The 19,920-nt window shown below is 45.1% G+C and overlaps 1 protein-coding gene across 4 annotated transcripts in view; it reads right to left on the bottom strand.

Moving 5' to 3' along the window:
- TARBP1 (TAR (HIV-1) RNA binding protein 1) overlaps window positions 1-19,920 on the bottom strand; it is an 82,400-nt gene that overhangs the window by 23,045 nt on the left and 39,435 nt on the right. For all 4 annotated transcript variants that reach the window (XM_053299445.1, XM_053299429.1, XM_053299436.1 and 1 more), the window contains exons 11-16: window positions 16,834-16,927; window positions 8,145-8,320; window positions 7,424-7,521; window positions 4,575-4,736; window positions 1,071-1,261; window positions 36-288 (exon numbers count right to left, since the gene is read on the bottom strand). In XM_053299445.1, coding sequence (XP_053155420.1) covers window positions 36-288; window positions 1,071-1,261; window positions 4,575-4,736; window positions 7,424-7,521; window positions 8,145-8,320; window positions 16,834-16,927 — 974 coding nt within the window. The remainder of the gene's footprint in view (window positions 1-35; window positions 289-1,070; window positions 1,262-4,574; window positions 4,737-7,423; window positions 7,522-8,144; window positions 8,321-16,833; window positions 16,928-19,920) is intronic.

Raw genomic sequence — 19,920 nt, forward strand, 5'->3', positions numbered from 1 at the left:
CTTACTAAAGCCACATATTGTTTTAAACAGCATACCTTGGAAACCAGTATTTTCATACAATGAAACACAGGTGAAACATGGTCAGATGGAAGAATAGTTATTGCTTCCAGTGCAGACTGTAAAGTTTTTGTGCATTTTTGAACATCAGACAAAAATTGCTCCAGACTTTTGTCCTTAGAAACATTTTGATAATTGTTAAGAATAAAATGAAGACAACTCCACTGGTCATGGATATAAAGTGCAACAATTTTCCCCCATCCTTGATGAGATGCTGGCTCCTCAAAGGAACTGTAAAAGTTAAAAATACTTTCAGTCCATCTTAAATACAGTAATTTATTTAAAGAGTATAAAGTTCTTATATTTTACCCCAAAGAAAAAGCAGACAATTCAAATCTAATAACAAATCAAGACTCATTAACATCAATAAAAACAGAAAAGTACTTCATTAACAGCACAACCCTACAGTCATTTACTTGGAATGTACTTCCCAAATAAAGAAGTGTATTTAAGATCAGTGGCTGACATCTAGACTAATTAAACACTGGTGCTTCTGAACAGTTTTTATTGTTCAATTTCTATACTGCCTTTCATAAGACATTCAACTAACTCAGCCCCACTACTCATGCAGTGGGAGGTGCAGATTTCAAACAACCTGCTATTCCCTCAGAAGTGTGCTGTGACACACAAAAGTAGGTCCTTGAGGGTTGCACAGCCCTCAGAGACATATTTGCAGGTGGCCCAAAGTGCTTCTGAGGAAGGGGAGGTAGTAGAAATTCACACACACACTCTTCAGAACCACTGGTGCTACACCAGTGCTTCACCTGTAGCACTGGTGCTTTATTAGTCTGGATGTCAGCCACAGAGTTTAGATAAGCCATAAAATAGTTATCCCCTAGGAAATGTGACAACAGGAAGATCCTAGGAATTGAAAACTGAAAAGAACAAACAAGCCACTAAGATATTCTACATTTTTTGGTTAACGTAGAACTTGAGAAAGCAAACCAAAGAAGTTCGAATATTGAGTATTTCAACACAGTTCAAACATTGTTGAGCAAAGTTAACACAAATACCTATTTTTTTCCATACTGCTAGGCTTCTTTAATACATGGTTAAGTTGTGCACATAAAAACACTGTTTTCAGGGTATCTACAGCTGGTAGAGATTCAAGCTGAAGATCTGACTTCTGATCAATAATTTCACAAATGATTCTTAGCGATGCCATGCTGACTACTTTCTGAATCTGCTCACCAAGTTTTACCTCCTGAAAAAGAAGATACACATGAAAATTTCCCGTATAAAACACATTACAATGTTCTCCAATTTTAAAAACCAATCGAGAATTATATTAATAAAAATCTTTGCCAGTTTGAATATAGATTGAAAGATTTTACACAGTGTGAGCATTACATTGAAACGTTACTTATGATTCAAAATTTCAAAGCCTCACCCTCCCTCCACAGCTACTCTGCAATTGGTAAGTGGGGTGGATGCACATATGTCTGCTCAGCTCTTCTCCTACACCTGCCCCAGCAAGCGAAAAAATAAATTGCCAGGTGGCTGTACTGTGTTGGCTTATCTTTTGCAGGAGGGAGCTAGTATAGCATTCACCACTGGGGAAGGGCTATAAATGGGATGGGCATAGAGCTTGTTTACTGAAATATCAGGTGGCTAGGTGAAAGAGGGGGTATGAAGATTTGAAAGCAGTTGTCTGAGAAGGGGAAAGAACCGGGTTTAGTTTGGACAGAACAGAACTTCTCCTCAGACAGAAACAAAATAAGACTAGGAGAATCTCTTTTTGTATTCTAAAGTCAAATTGTAAGGACTTGTGCTACTGGGATCATAATAATTAGAAACAATGTAAGATGCACTCCTGAAGTACTAGCACACAAATTTTAGTTTTGTTTGTTTGTTTCTTTTTATTTACATACCGCCCCTCCAAAAATGGCTCAGGGCAGTTTACAACAAATAAAAACAATTAAAATCAATCTATATATTTCTTTCTCCTGGGTGTGCCATCAGAATGCATCCCAGCAGCCCAGCTGATTGGCTGGGCTGCAGAGGTGCCTGATTGGCTGGCGCACCTAGGAGGAGAGAGGAGACCTGGCCGCCGGCGGCCCGGCAGTGGCGGGCCCGGCTGAGGGGGTGACAGGCCCGGCCCAGCTGAGGCGGTAAGGAGGAGGAGGAGGAGGCAGCAGCAGTGGTGGGCCCCGATACTGGGGCAGAAGGTGGGGGGAGGGGTGGTCGGCCTCCTTGGGGGGGCCACAAAGACTGGCAAGTGGCAGCAGCGGGCCCAGCAAGCCACAGAGGCGGCACTTGGCGTGGTGGGCCCGGCCGCAAAGGTGGCACTCAGCCCAGCGGCAGGTCAGGCTGTGGAGGCGCTGGGCCTGGCCACGGAGGCGGCTCTTGGCCAGGTGGCACTGGGACCAGCCGCCGAGGCCGGGATCCTGTGGGAGGCTGGGGTGGGAGGGAACTGGGCAGTGGGACTTTCCTGTTCGCCGCCCGGGAGGAGGAGCGGCGGTGGCCCGGTAAGTAGAACTTTAAAAAATGCAGGGGGAGGAAAGAGTGGGGGAGGGGGAGAGGGCAGGGGGAGGAAAAGAGGGAGTGGGGGTAGGGGTAGGGCAAGAGGGAGTGGGGGTAGGGGTAGGGCAAGAAGGAATGGGGCAGGGGGGAGGGCGAGGGCAAGAGGGAGTGGGGTAGGGGAGGGTGAGGGCAGGGTGAGGGCTAGAGAGCTGGGGGAGAGAGGGGGCAGGAAAGAGGAGCAGGGGGAGGGGTGGGAGGGCAGGAGAGGCTGGGGCAGGAGGATGAGAGAGAGGGGTGGGTGAGGGGTGGGTGAGAGAGAGGGGTGGGAGGGGGAGGGAGGGCAAGAGAGAGTGGGGCGGGAGGGAGGGGAAGAGGGGCAAGAGTGTGGGGCAGGAGGGAGAAGGAAACAGCCAGCCCCAAAGAGTAGGGATGGGCCCGGACCGGTCGGGAGGCCATTGAAAAAGCCTCCGGACCAGTCCTGGGCAGTCCGGTTCGGGTGGGGGGTACCTTTAAGAGCGGCGGGAGGGTTTACTTACCCCTCTCGCCGCTTTCCCCCTTGGCGCCGTAATCCTAAGAGTAATTGGGGCATCAGGACACCTCCCTGCCACCCCTTCCCCGACATTGCTTTAAAAAACTCCCAGCAGTCCTTTGCGCGTGTGCACGTCACAGAGACGAGCGCGTGCTTCACGTCTCTGTGACGCGCACGCGCAAAGGACTTCTGGGAGTTTTTTCAAGCAACGTCGGGGAAGGGGTGGCAGGGAGGTGTCCTGCCGCCCCAATTACTCTTAGGATTACGGCGCCAAGGGGGAAAGCGGCGAGAGGGGTAAGTAAACCTTCCCGCCGCTCTTAAAGGTACCCCCCTACCCCAGTGCCGGACCGCAGTTGGCAGTTCCATGCACACCCCTACCAAAGAGTGCACAGATGCTCTGTGCGGGTTGGCTAGTTAACAGTTAAAATCAAAACTAAATCAATTAAACAATTAAAATCACTTAAACATTAAAAACATTAACAATAAAATAATTTAAAACCAGCATTAAAAATTTAAACCATAAATCTAATTAAAAGCCTGGGAGCATAAATGTGTCTTCAGCACCTTTTTAAAAGTTGCCAGAAATGGGGAGGCTCTTATTTCAACAGGGACTGCATTCCAAAGTCCAGGGGCAGCAATGGAGAAGGCTCGTTCCCAAGTAGCCAAACGAGTTGGCAGCAACTGCAGGCAAACCTCTCTAGACGATCTCAACAGGCAGTGGGACTCATGGTGAAGAAGAGGTTCACTTAAATACCCAGGGCCTGCCACCTAATGGCGCAGCGGGGAAATGCTTGACTAACAAGCAGAAGGTTGCCAGTTCGAATCCCCGCTGGTACTATATCGGGCAGCAGTGATATAGGAAGATGCTGAAAGGCATCATCTCATACTGCGCAGGAGGAGGCAATGGTAAACCTCTCCTGTATTCTACCAAAAGAAAACTACAGGGCTCTCTGCATGCCAGGAGTCGAAATCCACTTGACAGCACGCTTTACCTTTAAGCTGTTTAGGGCTCTTGTGCAAGTACACCAATGCTTTCTTTGATGCCCACAGCAGCATGGGCCAACTGGAAATGCCCATATAACATTGAGTGACATGTGGATCATGGTTCTTTATAGATTACTAGCTGGGCCAGGCGCAAAGCATCTGCGCCTCTGCCAGCCCGGCCAGGCTGCTTCTCCCCCTACGAGAAATAAATATATAGATACTATTATTTTAATAGGGCACTAAAAATTGAGATTTTGGGCCACAATTCTGTTTTAATTATTGTTATACAATATTTCAGGGGAGGAAAGTGAAAGTATTATTTTTATAACTGTATGATTACCTACCAAGTTTTTTTAAAAAGAATGCAGTTTTCTACTGTAAATAAAGCAATACCCTATGTCATTCTATAGCCAATCTGCACGTGTCTCAGTGCTTTATAACCCTTCAGAAGCAATATTTTAAAACTATATTGGTGAAAATACATGTGTCACGCATAATGGTTACAACCCTTAATTTTCTGGTTTGGGACTTGCAAAATTACCTCTTCACTATTCCTTTCTTGCAGATTGCAGAGGGAGGCATTTATCAGAGAGGAGATGAAACTACAGATAGATGTCCTCTTTTTCCAGCATTTGATTGAGCAGAAGTTTGTTAGCTCTGAAAATACTGCCAGATATAAATTACAGCGCTCCAAATCTGAAATCTAAAGTGAACAGATATGTTATTACAGATCTCCCCAATAAAACTACCTTGAAGAAAAAGCTTGCATGATTTTTATCTTAATACATAAGACTTCAAGTAGGTAAAAATACTGCAAATAATAACTACTTTAGGCATACCCAATGTTATGTTTGATATTTTTCCTTGGAAGAAGGGACCCTATCAAAAAGTGCTTTCATTTTAGAAGTAGCTTACCACATAGTTGGCTGGCTCAGAATGCCCCTTCAGGCACATACAACTAGTTCTGTGATAATCTGAATCCAGAACTAATAGTTATTCTCACATGTTTTTAAATCATCTTATTCAAAAAGTGTAAATGTGAAAGAAGTATTCCAAAGAAAGAAATCAAAAGACAGCACAGAGAAGCAAAGAGCAACAGTCGACTGGGATCAAGTGAGAATGTTAGTTGCAAAAGAAATCTTAGTGCCAAACTAGACAGTATGCCTGTTACACAATTGGATCTGCATTCTTGATTCTTCACATGTAAATAGCAGTTGCAGAGGGCCCCAATCCAGACTGAGCCATTGTGGAGAGAGCTACCCCCAGCTGAAGCAGTTCAATAGCATCATTAAGAAGCAATGAGAGATCCTCAATTAATGTCAATTACTCTTCCAGATATATCCCCAGCCCTACCAGTAGAGTATATATGTCACATGGGAGATAGTTGCACTTGGCTTCGGGGGAAATACTGAGCAAAGCCACTTTGAACTACACTCGCGGCACTGAGGGAAGCAGTCCCTCCCCTCTGCTCTCGGTTTTCTTTTGAAACAAGTCCACATGCAGGTGTCAGTGTTTTCCTTCTAGCCAATGGGAAGGGGGGAGAGGGAGAGAGAGAGAAAGAGGGAGGGAGGGAGGGAGGGAGGGAGATCCCTATAGAGACAGAGCTGCATTTCTGAAGAAAGCATATCTCTTATCATGCTAATGATTCTATGCCAGCACCTCTCCCTGTTTGCTCTGCATTTTCTGAAAAAGTAGCTTAAAACCAGCATTTTAAAAATCTGGAAATACCTCGAGATAAGCTAGAATTTGCAAGACAAAGCCTGACTTGTGTGTGGAGTGGGTCCAAGAATCTCGAAGGGACTTCAGGGGAAGTTTGGCTGGTGTGTGAACACACATACTCTCTCCCGAAGGAGAGTCAGGGCTGAAGCCCTGTGTGTAATGTCTGTTATCAGAGCTCCCTAGTGTGGGTCTCTCCATTACCGGAAGAAAATGAGGCTATACTGAGGAATGTGAAATCCTTTGTGCAGGCTCTAACAAGCATTTTTATCTACCACAATCAAACACATACAGCAGATAAAGCCTTATAAGCCCTGCACTAAGGCAGATGCCCCATCTCTCAGCATGCTGCAGAATTCCATGGCTTGATGACTGCCAAATGGAATAAGGCTACACATTGCTTCCACTTACATTTAGGATTGGACATTACCATTAAAGATTAGGTTGCCTGGGCCACGCCTTAGCATTAGATAAATTCATCAGACCTTACATCTAGATTGATAACCATTTGGTGAAATAGCCTCAGAGAGATAAGGAAGAAGTCCACACCCCTTGTCCTGACCTGCAGCATCCAACCTAGCAACTTCTCCCATCTCAGAACTTGATTTCATGTATTATTTATTTATTTATTTGATTTTTATACTGCCCTTCTGAAATGGCTCAGGGCAGTTTACAATTAAAATCAGAAACCATTAAAACCAATAACAATTAAAACAGAAATATAAATATGAACACCAATTTAAAAATATCTTAAAAAACAATTAAATTATCAGAACAATTAAATCCCTGAAAACTAGGTTAGCATTAAAACAATTAAAACTAATTAAAAACCCTGAAAGGTCAGGCCAAAAAGATGGGTTTTAAGGGTATGTAAGTGGATGGTTCCTGGGCTTTGCTCACAGGTCCACCGCAAAGAAGGGCATTCTGCAGTGATACACCCGGCTAAACACTAACCGCACCAAAAGCCAGGACACTCGCAGCCCTGACCTCACTAAGGGGAGCTTGATTGAGGCCAGCATCTGTATAACCACATTTCTCAATTTCCCTCCAGATTCTATATCCTAGAGCAGGGGTTACCAATCTTGGGTCCACAGACGTTGTTGGACTCTACAACTCCCACCATTCCCAAGACACAATGGCCTTCTGGGGATGATGATAATTGTTGTCCAACAACATCTCAGACTCTAAGTTTGGGAATCCCTGTCCAAGAAGAGAACCAGAAGTGCGCCCCTGCCTGGGTCCCAGCAAGGCCCTAGATGCTATCCCAGCCTCTGCCTTAAATAGTCGTTATCTGTTCCTCCATAATCAACTAAGTCAAATTACATAAACTAATATGTGAACTGTTTTGCTCCTCCCCTACAAAAGGGACAAGACTTCTCAAACCAAGACTTCTCTTCATTTAGAGATGAAATGAACTCTTGCATTTGGTCTCACATATTTTTACAAGATTAATGTTCACAGACATTGAGTGGGGGGAAACAACCCAAAGCCATCCACAGTGGCATTGCCCTGGATAAAGTGGGATATGAATATTTTAAATAAATAAATGCTGATGAGCAAACATCATAAAAAAGTATTTCTTTCAGATAATTTTCTAAGCACTTCAGATAAAATCCTTTTAAAATACTCCTACACTTCTGCATAAGATTAAGTTGAATTTCACCAAACACTTACAGTATTTAATTCATTTGCTGTAAGTCTTCGGAGGAGAAAATCCAACAGACTTTCTGTGGCAGCCATAAATGAATTCTGGAGAAATGTTATTATCCCATCTGTACAAAAATTCATGTATGTTAAAATAATTGAACTATACATTTTGCTCTTAAAACTATATTATACAAATCAGATGTAGTAGTATACCATACAATATTCATGGTTAAATTAGATATATTGCACAAAGAGAGAGAGAAAAGCAAGAAATTAAAGTCAAAACTCATAGTCCCTCATTTTATACTATTACTTTTAAATGAATAATGAAATCTCTTATCTATCAGTCGAATTTCCAAGTGCCTAGTAGTCTAAAGAGTGATTATTCAGGCCATTTTGAATAAGCCATCAAAATAACATCTTGGAAATTAAATTTTTTTTAAAAACAGCTCACATTCAAAAGTATTTTTACTGTTATTGTTCTGAGAAATAGAGAAAGAGCCCCTATTGTAAGTTCAAAGATTACCAGGCTTACCCGATTTTAGACTGCACTGTGCTTTAGAATGGGTTTTCTTCCTTGTCTGTATCAGAACTGTCTCTGTATTTAGATGTTTATTAGGAATATTTCAATTCCTTATTAGTTGTATTGGTTTCCTTATAATTTCCTTATTAGTTGTATTAGTTGTACTTGTTATATTAGTTGGAAAGCTGAGATTGTTAAGACCAATATACTGAAGATATCACTAACCAACTTGTGAACGGTAACGTCTGATTGACCAAGTCTGCAGTAACTTCAATAGCAGTTGTAGGCATTTATCAGTTTTCAGTGTTGAAATGTAGGGATTTGTGCCAAGTTTCAGCAAGACATCCAGTAGAGGGTTTAGGAGAGCCTTCAGCTCAATCCGTTCAGTGCTGCCATTGCCACTACACAAAACAAACATTGAAAGAGAAAGGAGCATTGGTCACTCACCATGAAGGCTTCTTCTTGCTGCTGGTGTTAAGGACATCTCCGTGGGTTATCCTTCCCAGCATGCTCCAGGGCAGGACGTCATCAATTTGAATTGTAAGCCTTTAAAGGGCCCGGGTGGACAACCCCTCCCAGTTTAGTTAGAACAGCAAAGCCTCTAGAAGGTAGAGAATATGTAAGAAGAACAGGTTAGGTATTAAGATAGGTACATGGTAAGATACTGAGGAAGTAGACCAGTAGCCGAGGGCACCCAGGGTAGGTCAAGATGTCCTCAACACCAAGAGCAAGAAGAAGTCTTCACAGTGAGTGACCAATGCTCCTTTCTCAGCTACTGGGTGAGGACATCTCCGTGGGACATACCACAGCTAAGCACCCTGGGCGGGTGGGTGACACGGGCTACTGGGGAGGAAGGACATGCTGCAGGACATGCCTGCCAAAGGATGCCTCCGCAGTGCCAGAGGTCTAGCTTGTAGTGCCTGATAAAGGTGGTAGGGATAAACCATGTTGCTGCTCTGCAGATGTCCTCAAGAGGGGCATTTGTTGAGAATGCTGCTGAGGTTGCCACCAAGCGGATGGAATGAGCCGTCAGCCTCAGTGGTGTAGGCAAGTGTTGTACCTCGAATGCCAAGGCAATGCAGGCTTTTATCCATCTAGCCAGAGTAGCTGATGATACTGGCTGCCCCATTGTGGATGGTAAGAAGAATATAAAGAGGGCTTCCGTGGCCCTGAACGGTGATGTACCTTTGAGGTGGGCCTTTAGGCACCGGTGGATGTCTAGTTTGTGCCATTTCTTCTCTCGAGGGTGGGAGGGGTTCAGGCAGAAGGAGGGCAGAACGAGGTTCTGGGATCTATGGAAGAATGAGACGACCTTAGTTTGGAAAGAGGTCCAAGACTGCCCAGGACGATCCATATTTTGGGGGCACGGTAAACAAGATGGAGTAGATACCTTGATGGTGCTGCTGCAGGGGAATAGGTTCTATGGCGTTAATGCGGAGGAGATGATCTATTGCCTGTAGTAGGGCTGTGTGTTTCTGGCGAAATTTTGATCACGACTTTGGCATGAAGCGATGTCGAGGGTTTGACATTAACTCTATCCTGAATCCGTTCATAATAGAGTTGAGGACCCATTTGTCGGTTATGGAGATCTCCCATGCGTGATAGAATTGAGCTAGGTGACCTCCTACGTGGCCCGAGTCAGAAGGCCTGGCGTGACTTGTTTTGCTGGCCAAATTGCTGCTTCAGTGGGTTAGGCCAGGCGTTGAAGTGTTGCCTGTTCCATCCATTGCACTGTTGCCTGGGGTGCCTTTTGGAGGGGCGGTAGCCTGGGCAAAAGGGCCAAAACAGTTGATTGAACCTCTTGTTTGGACGCTTGTCCTCCTTGCGTATGGCAGATGGAAGCGCCCTTCTTGTCTCTAGTCTCCACCCAGATGTCCTTTAAGGCCTCATCCCCAAATAGTTTGGTGGCGGAGAAGGGGACTGCTGACAAGTTGGATCAAGACGTGGAGTCGACTTGCCAGTGTTTCAGCCATAGAGCACTCCTGGCTACCACGTTGTTGACTGTGGTAAGGGGCCCCAAAGCGCACTGAATCTAGTGTTGTATCTGCTATGAATGCCTGCACTTTTTGAATTTTTAAAAGTATTTGTCACTGCCGGTGGAGGTCCAGCATTGGGTTTGTAATAGCTCAGCCGTCCAGAGTAGGGTGGCCCTGGACAGGATGAAGGCCGCAATGGATGCCCTTATGGAGAAGGAGGTACATTCGTTATTTTTCTTTAGTTGAAATTCCAATTTCTTTTCAGTGGGGTCCTTAAGAACTGACTCCCCATCCTTAGGTAGCACGGCTTCTGACGTGAGAGCGTCCACGTGAGCATCCACAGGAGGCACTTGGAATAAGTTGGTTGCTGAGGGGATGAAGCCATAATGCTTACTGGCCAGTGTGGTAGTCTTTTTCTGGACAGCTGGGGCCTGCCACTCCTGTCGTAGAACCTCCGCAAAGGTCTCCAGTAAGGGAAACAGGAGGTCTGCAGGTGGTGTGGTGGGAAGCACCAGTGACTCCTGAGAAGGGGTAGTATGATTTTTCAGGCCTTCAAACATGAGGCCCAGGGTTTGGAGGGCTTTCATGAATAGATTTGAAAAATCTTCAGGGGAAACAATCTGCGTGAATATGGAGCCTGCTCTATCTGATGTCCATCCGACCATTCCCCCTCCCCTTTCAAGTCTGCTCCAGGATCTGGCTCAGATCCGTGGGCAACCCTGGCTCGGTGGGCTCCTCTATGGGATTCTCTCACCCTTGCTGTTCAATATTTATATGCAGCCTTTAGCAAAGCTGGTGAGGAGTGGGCTAGGATGCTATCAATATGCAGATGACACCCAGCTTTTTCTGCTGATGGACAGCAGGGCTGAGGACAATATAGCCCAGCTGACCAGGTGCTTGGAGGCAGTCGTAGACTGGCTGAAGCAAAGTCGTCTACGGCTTAATCCGGATAAGACTGAAGTTCTGTGGCAGGGCCTGAAGAGGTCAGTAGGGAGTTTGGAATTACCGACCCTTGAAAGTGCTTGTTTGATACCTCAGCCTACAGTGAAGAGTCTGGGTGTGATTCTTGATGCCTCTTTGAATACGGAGGCTCAGATCATGGAGGTCGCTCAAAAGGCCTTTTTTTCAGTCACGCCAAATACGGTGGCTAGCCCTTATCTGTCCCCTCCGAATTTGGCCACTGTGATCCATGCAATGGTCACTTCTAGGTTAGATTATTGCAACCCGCTTTATGTGGGGTGGCCACTGCACCTAACTCGGAGATTGCAACTGATGCAGAATGGAGCGGCCAAGGTCCTTACTAAGGCGCCTTGGCGAGCACATGTGACACCTTTGCTCGTTCAGCTGCACTGGTTGCTGGTTGAGTCCCAGATTAGGTTTAAGGTATTAACTTTAACATTTAAAGCCTTACACAGTATGGGCCCTCCATACCTCCAGGACCGCCTTGTTTGATATTTCCCTTGCTGGGTCCTGAGATCGGCCACAAGTAATACCATGGTGATCCTGGGCCCTAGAGATATTAAACTGCAATCAACGAGAGCCAAGGCCTTCTCAGTGGTTGCCCCGGCTCTATGGAACAGTATCCCGGATAATATCAGAGCTCTCCATGACCTGTTGGCTTTCCGTAAGGCATGTAAGACTGAAATGTTCCGTCGCGTGTTCGGTTGCTGAGATAGCTGGTCGTAGAGTGATTTTGTAATCCACAGTTACTATGTCATGTGAAATGAGTACTGTATGGGGTTTGCATTAAGACATTATGTAAGATGTATTTTATAGAATTGGGTTGCTGTGTATATTATTGCTTGTAAGCCTTCCTGAGTCCTATGGGAGTAGGGCGATATATAGATATAAATAAATACATACATACATACATAAATTTGAGTTCTTTGAGAACTCTTAGATGGATGCCATCTGGCCCTGGCGATTTGCTAGTTTTCAGTTTTTCCAGATAGTTTAGAACATCATCTCTTGTCACTGCTATCTGACTCAGTTCTTTAGCCTCCATCCCCCAAAAGCCTGGTTCAGGAACAGGTATATGCTCAGTATTCTCTGCCGTGAAGTAGGGGTGTGCACGGAACCGCCACACTGCGGTCCGGCACTGGGGTGGGGGGTAGCTTTAAGAGCGGCGGGAGGGTTTACTTATCCCTCCCGCCGCTTTCCCGCTCTGGCACCGTAATGTTACGAGTAATTGGGGCGGCAGGATACCTCCCTGCCGCCCCTTCCCCAATGTTGCTCTAAAAAAACTCCCAGTAGTCCTTTGCGCGCACACACATCGTGCGCGCGCTTCACATCTCTGACGTGCGCGCGCGCAAAGGACTACTGGGAGTTTTTTTAGAGCAACATTGGGGAAGGGGCGGCAGGGAGGTATCCTGCCGCCCCAATTACTCGTAACATTACGGCGCCAGAGTGGGAAAGCGGCGGGAGGGGAAAGTAAACCCTCCCACCGCTCTTAAAGCTACCCCCCCCGAACCAAACCACCCAGGTCCAGACCGGTCCGGAGGCCTTTACAATGACCTCCGGACCGGTCCAGGCCCATCCCTACCGTGAAGACAGATGCAAATAATTCATTAAGCTTATCTGCAATCTCCATATCCTCCTTCATAATCCCTTTCACTCTGTCATTGTCTAATGGTCCAACCGCCTCCCTGGCAGGTTTCCTGCTTCTGATATATTTAAAGAAGTTTTTGTTATTCCCCTTGATGCTTTTAGCTAAATGTTCCTCAAACTCGGGTGTTTTTGCCTCCCTTATTGTCACCTTGCATTTCTTTTGCCAGAGTTTGTGTTCCTTTCTGTTCTCCTCGTTTGGGCAGGCCTTCCAATTTCGGAAACAAGTCTTCTTCCATTTTATGGCTTCTTTGACATTACCTGTTAGCCATGTTGGCATCCTCCTGGACTTAGTGGTACCTTTCCTCCTTTTGGGTATACAATCTAACTGGGCTTCTAGTATTGTGGTTTTGAGTAAACTCCATGCATTCTGGAGTGAAGTGACTCTCCCGATTTTCCCTTTCAGCTTTCTTTTCGCCATACTCTTCATTTTGGATAAGTTTCTTCTTCTGAAATTCAAAGTGTTAGACTTCCTTGGTGATTCTTTCCCCACATGTCATTCAACGTATCTAGAAATTTGACCTCTCTGTCATTACCTGACTGTGAATTTACCCAGTCTGTGTGTGGGTAATTGAAGTCACCCATTATTACTGCCCTGCCTCTCCTTGAAGCCTCCCTGATTTCCTCCTGCAACTCCCAGTCACTGTCAGCATTTTGATCCAGAGGGCAATAGCACATCCCCAGTAGCACATTTCCTTTCAGGCCTTGTATTGTCACCCAGAGGATTTCTGTGGATGACTCCGGTCCACCTAGGTTTTCTACTTTGTTAGATTCTATCCCTTAACATACAGTGCTACTCCACCTCCAAGGTGCCCCTCCCTGTCCTTTCTATAGAGCTTATATCCAGGAATAACAGTGTCCCACTGGTTCTCACTGTTCCACCATGTTTCTGTTATGCCCACTGTATCTATTTCTGCGTTAGCAACCAAGCACTCCAGCTTGCCCATCTTGGCTTGGAGGCTTCTGGCACTGGCATATAAGCACCTATACGCTGAATCTCTTCCCTGGTGTCTGCTATCTTTCTTTTGACTCTTTGTCCAGCTCGCACAGCCTTCTGTCTGTTCTTTATGTGCTTCTTCTCTGTTCCCTTCTGTTTTATCCTACTCTGCATCCTCACACTTTAAGGGATTGCATTTGCTGAACTGGATACTGTCCAGCTCCTGTCGGCTATTCCCCAGGTGTCATTTTAAAAGCTGTTCTGCAACCTTTTTGATTTTGCCAGCAGTCTGGTTCCATCTTGGTTCAAGTGCATCCCATCCCTTTTGTACAGGCCTTGCTTGCCCCAAAATGTGTCCCAGTGCCTAACAAACCCTCCTCCTGGCACCAACGTCTCATCCATGCATTGAAACCCCTCAGCTCTGCCTGTCTCAATGTACCTGCACATGGGACAGGTAGCATTTCTGAGAATGCAACCTTGAGGGTCCTGGACTTCAAAACGCTACCTATCAGCCTACATTTGGTTTCGGGAATTTGGAAATATCCGAGGAGTGAGGGAGCGCCTGGGCACTTTCCTATATTTCTTATGGAGCTTCCTTTTGTAGCTACGGTGGCGTTTACCTCTATGGCCCTTCATCTTCCTTTTTATTGGGGACTCTGAAGAGTCTGTTGAGGTGTCTGAATCCTCCGATAGGGAGGGGGATGAGTGATCTGCTCTGAGCCTTGCCCGTTTTCTGTGAGATTTGGGAGGAGGGAGGTTGCCCATAGTTTGTTGGAGCATACCAGCAAACCAGTCCATCCATGCCTGCATGCCCGGTATAGTGGGGGGGCAGGGACATTTGGCACAGGGTGGTGGGGTCTAGGCGCAGGGGTTCCATGGGTGACGCCAGTCTTGCCGGACTGGGACTCACCACCTTCTCGCTCGGCTCGTCATCTGGTCAGTTGGGCTGCGGTAGGAGCAGGGTCGTGCTGGAGTCTCCTGTCCCCTCATTGCCCCCTGGGACTGCCTCACAGTTCTCATGGTCCTCCGCAGCTGAGCCCTCCACCGATTCCTCCTCGACACCATTTCCCCCCGCCATTTCCTCTCCTGTGGCCAGCACGGTGGAGTTGCTAGACCTGGCGGCCGCAGCTACACCAACAGCCAATTGTGGAGGGCTCCGGTTGGTCTCCTCTCATGCTGCGAGGTCGGGGCTCCCTGGGTGGATGCAGGGTGAGGTGGAGCGGTTGTGCCTCCTCATGCGTGCTCTGGTGGCCAGATCCATGGCATGGTGGCCCAAAGTTGGGTCCAAGCCCTTGCAGGTGCCACTCACTCCCAATTTGGATGTGTTTGTCCATGGCAGGGCAGCTTGGGAAGTGGGGATCAGCGCGCGGTGGCACTGGGCCCCGCCCGATGTTGCCTGCTCTGTTGTCCACTTCGGCTTGGGGAGCAGGGCTTGCAAAATGCCCAGTCCTTGCAGCTCCATAGGGGGAGGCAGAAGGAGAGAGGGAAGCCTGGTAGGAAAGCGAGGAGTCAGGAGGAAGGTTCTTTTAAAAAAAAAAAAAAAGGGAAAGCCCAAGGAGGGAGATGTAGAGAGGGAGAAGTGGCAGTTAAAGGAGTTCAAGATGGAGGTAGAGGCAAGGCTAGAGGAGCAGTGCTCCGTCACCTGCGCTGGAGCGTAGCAGGACGAACTAAACTGGGAAGGGTTATCCTCCCAGGCCCTTTAAAGGCTTACAATTCAAATTGATGACATCCTGCCCTGAAGCATGCTGGGAAGGATAACCCATGGAGATGTCCTCACCCAGCAGCTGAGACATATTTTAATGTCTGTTTTGCTGATTTCTGGGTAGATTTCTCTATTATCTAATAGAGAAATCTAATATTAGATTTCTCTAATATTAAAATCACATTTGCACCTTACAAACAGAAGGCAGCACCTGAGCCCACTTCAAGCGGAAATGGTGTCAGCCAGTGTTGACACTGTTCCAATCACTATACTTGTTTGGCAGAACGCGTGCACCAATGGTCAGAGACAGATGATTGCTTTTGGGTTGTTTTCTAAATCCCTAAAGGCAGTCTGAAAGAACTGCTGCTGTGGTTGCTGTCTGTATCTCACTTTTGCCTCTAAGCATTTTTTTTTAATGTTGAAAAGCCTGTAAAGATTATTTGACCAGAGGTGACTTAGGACAAAAGAAATGTAGAACCGTAGGACAACCCACTTTCAATTACCTTAAAAACTATTGCCTGTCTCCAGTCAACTATTTCTCTGTGCTGCCATTTGGAGCCTATGATGTGTCTGTAGTTTTATTCTAACATTCCCCTGCACACACACACACACACACACACACACACACACACACACACACCACACACACACATCCTACCACCACCACCACACACACTAAATGTGTAGGAAGGGAGCAAGGCTATGCATATTGGCCACACACCCCAAAGACAATGTACTCCCTAGCAGGTGCATATTCAGTGTTAGTGAGAAAGGGCCCCCTTAGAAAGCATAGGGCCCCATGCAGGGACATTTATTTTTCACAAATACCAAATGCATGGCCACCAGTGAGTTTTTAGGGGGTGTGGCTAGTAGCCATGACCCCTACTTCCTTGCCCCCATGCTTCCGGTATTCAGGAAAGGATGGGGGAACATTTTAATATGGCTAATGAAGTAGAAAAAATCAACATGCAACTAACTCACAGATATACACCATAACGAACAATATCACAGTATGAGCAGAGAGATGATCTTAGGACTTTTTCCATACATGTGCAAACCCCTAAGCCTGTTCTTACTGTCCACACAAGCAGCATCCTTAAAAGATATTCTGAATTCTAAGCAACAACTGAAATACTGCAGAATTGTCCTATATTGGAAACAGCTGCTGTATCTAATCCCAGTTTTATATCCTGGATTGTAAACCGTAGTTAAACCACTGCTCTAAGGTTCAAACAACTCACAGAGATCTGGTTTGCACTAACAATGGCTCCTCTGTAGCAGCTGGATGCACAAGGGGAGAGGACAACATGTTCAGGCTCCCAGTTCTTTAGGATCACCTTATGAACAAACCATGGTTGTTGTGTTTGTTGGTCTGAACTCGGCCATACTGATGAAAGGCAACAAACTGCAGTGCAATATATTAACAATATAATCCACAAAACATTCAAACAAGAATATTTGTGTTTAAGCTATGCCTTATTACAATTTCAACCAACAGTTCATCCAGCTCCAGACTGTCTATACTCCTCTCCAACTCAGAGATTTCATCTGGGACCATTTCTTATACACAACATTTGTTTCCTGCTTTCTCTTCTCAGAACTTTGTACACTAAACCTAATATAACAATGCCTGCTTAAGTGGTTTGTGGCCCACATTTTAAAAAATGTAAAAGGAAACACGAGACTTTTACTTACTTGGATTTATGCTTCATCTCTTCCACATCTGCAGCCAGAAGAATCATTGTAGCAACAAGTTTAGCTTCCAACCAATCAGGCATAAGGCAATCGTCTGTAGGTAAATTAATTTTTTTAAATCTAGTGTCTAAAATAAATATTGCCTAGACATGAATGTGTGAATGTTTTATAAATTATATATTTTAATCATGAATGTTATGATTTCATCATCAATCCATCAACAATGCTCCCTAATTCCTGAGATGTACATGAAGTTTAAAAATGTGGCAAAAGCAAAAAGCTCAGTAGTGACATCTGAACCAACCCACATAAAAGCATCACAAGAATTATTACTTTGAACACACAAATAAAATTGATAGGGTTTTCTTGAAGCATCAAAAAGGAAAAATCAAAAATTGAATAACTAATTTTGAAAACAAGGGAAAACAAAGCACAAACTAACCCCAGCTAATGAAGAGAACTGAAGTTAAAACAGGCTGGGGAGAAGATATCTTTCTCAGGAACAAACTGTAGGATCCTCAAAGTGATTGACAGCTGATATTCCTGCCCTCTTTACTTTAAATCAATGCCCTTCCTGTACCAGCAAAGTGGCTCAGGAGGAAAAAGCAAATAGCAGACAGAATCTACAGATATGTGACATATTATTACTTAAGACAGTTGGTACAGATATAAAAACAGGTTGCTCACCTGTAACTTATGATCTGTAAGTGACCTGTTGACATTCATAAGCCTGGGCTCTGCACCTGCGCAGGACCTCATGGGTAGATTTTGGGGGGGGGGATGTTTTTATTGTTTTTTTGTAAACCGCCCAGAGACTTGCATTTTGGGTGGTATACAAATGTGTTAAACAAACAAACAAATTTCCAAGCTCCGCACAGTGCTTATGCTCCTCCCCTCGAGTTTGGCATGGCCAAGCACCACAACGTTAGAACACCTCTCCTTTGGTTCTTGGACGACCACCTTCAATGATGATGATGCTATAGTATTCTTTCCTAGCAGGTAATTTTATTTTTAAAGGAAGCCTTGCAAGTGCATGGAGGATGGGAGGGTCTTATGAATATCAACGGATAACTTACAGATCATAAGTTACAGGTGAGCAACCTGTTTATCTGTAGCATGATCCATTCATAAGCCTGGGTGTTTACCGAGCTTTCCCAGGCAGAGGGTGCAGTAAGCTATTGTAACACCTCTCCCAAAGTTTGCCTCCGCAGAAAATGTCTGATGTCCAAGTGGCCACTTTACAAATGTCTTCTGATTGTATGCCTGAAAGATGCACTGCCGATGTTACATACGCCCTGGTGGAATGGGCTCTAATTGTGCATGGAGGTTCTACCTTCTGAACCTTGTATGTCAAGGACATTAACTCCACCAGCCAGTGGAATAGGTGTGGTCTGGATCGAGGCTGGTCCTTAGCCTTACCCTTATAGGCTATGAAGAGTTGATTACTTTTATGGAAATCTTTTGATATTATTATTATTATTATTATTATTATTATTATTATTATTATCATCATCATCATCATCATCATCATCAAATAATCAAACTTAATTTTAATAATTATTCTTTAGTAGAATAAGAGTGACCTCCTTACATCTAATGAAAGCAAAGACATCTCTAGAGGTGTTGTTGGGTTTCTGAAAAAAGTAGGCAGTTCTATATCTTGATTTAAATGGAAATTGGACAACACTTTAGGATAGAACATTGGGTCCATCTGCATGAGTACCTTGTCTGGATAGAATCTAGTATACAGAGTGTCGGTTCTTAGAGCTGTTAACTCACTAACTCTCCTTGTGGTGGTTATGGCCACAAGAAAATCCATTTTTAAAGAAACCAACTTCAAAGTAGTAGTAGCCATTGGTTCAAAAGGCGGTTCAGTGTTGATAGAACCAATGACAAACTCCATTGTCCAACTGGTTGTCTCATTGGGCAATATAAATTATTTACACCCTTCAGAAACCACTTGCAATTTAGATGGGAAAATACTGTTCTGTCACCCCAACCTTTATGTTTTGATGTTACTGCCACCAAATGTACTTTCAAGGAAACCTTTGCTAAGCCACTGCTTTTTAAATTTGTCAGATATAATATTACTTGTCTAACAATCATATCTTCAGGAGTGAAACCGTGTATGCATGCATACAACTTAAATCTCTTCCACATGTATGCGTAGCTAGTGGAAATCTCTTTCATTTAATAGAATGTTATCTACAAGCTGACTCTCCATGCAGTCAGCTTTTGAGTTTTTAGGTTTGGATGTAGTATCATTCTTCCATTCTGGGATAGCAGATCTGCACATTGAGGTAGTCACCAGTATTTGTGTTTCAACTTACTGAATAAAAGTGGAAACCATGGCTGGCATAGCCATCATGGTGTCAGTAGAATGCAGGAGGTATTCTGTTTGTACAATTCTGGCCATAATCCTGTTCAGCCGTGGATATGGAGGTGGAAACATGTAAAGTAATCCATTTCTCCAACTGCACTGGAATGTATCCCCCATGGAATGGTTCCCTTGAACTTCTCTGGAGCAGTACCTGGAGCATTTCTTGTTCTGGTCTGTCACAAACAAGTCCAGTGATGGAGTACCCCAGGAGGTGAAAATTTTGGATGGATCTCCCATACATGGTTTTGCATGCCCACTCTCTCTCTGCTCAAATCTCTGGCCCTTTTATGTGCAAGGCCACAGGCTAAAACTGGTGAGCAATGCACAAGTTCCACAGCTGGACACTGAGTGCACGGAAGGATCTGGAGACTGTCCCTCCTTGCCTGTTTAAGTAGGCAATAGCAGTGATGTTGTCCAATTCTATCTGTACCACCTTCCCTCCTAGTATTGGAAGGAATGGCTTTAATGCCTGGAACAGCTAAAAGTTCCAGAAAATTTATGTGGAGTTTTCATTGTTGTGGTGTCCACAAACCTTGTGCCCGTCAGTTTCCACAGTGCGCCCCCCCACCCCCAAACCAGATAGGGACACATTGGTGGTGACCCAAGCAGCTGGAATTGGAGTCTGAAAGGGTACTCCCTCCTCTAGATTGTTTTCAACAGTCCACCATCTCATGGAGTGCGGGACTGAGGCAGGAATTTGTAGGCTC

Source organism: Hemicordylus capensis, chromosome 1 (genome assembly GCF_027244095.1).
Source record: "Hemicordylus capensis ecotype Gifberg chromosome 1, rHemCap1.1.pri, whole genome shotgun sequence".
In the NCBI taxonomy this organism is placed as follows: domain Eukaryota; kingdom Metazoa; phylum Chordata; class Lepidosauria; order Squamata; family Cordylidae; genus Hemicordylus; species Hemicordylus capensis.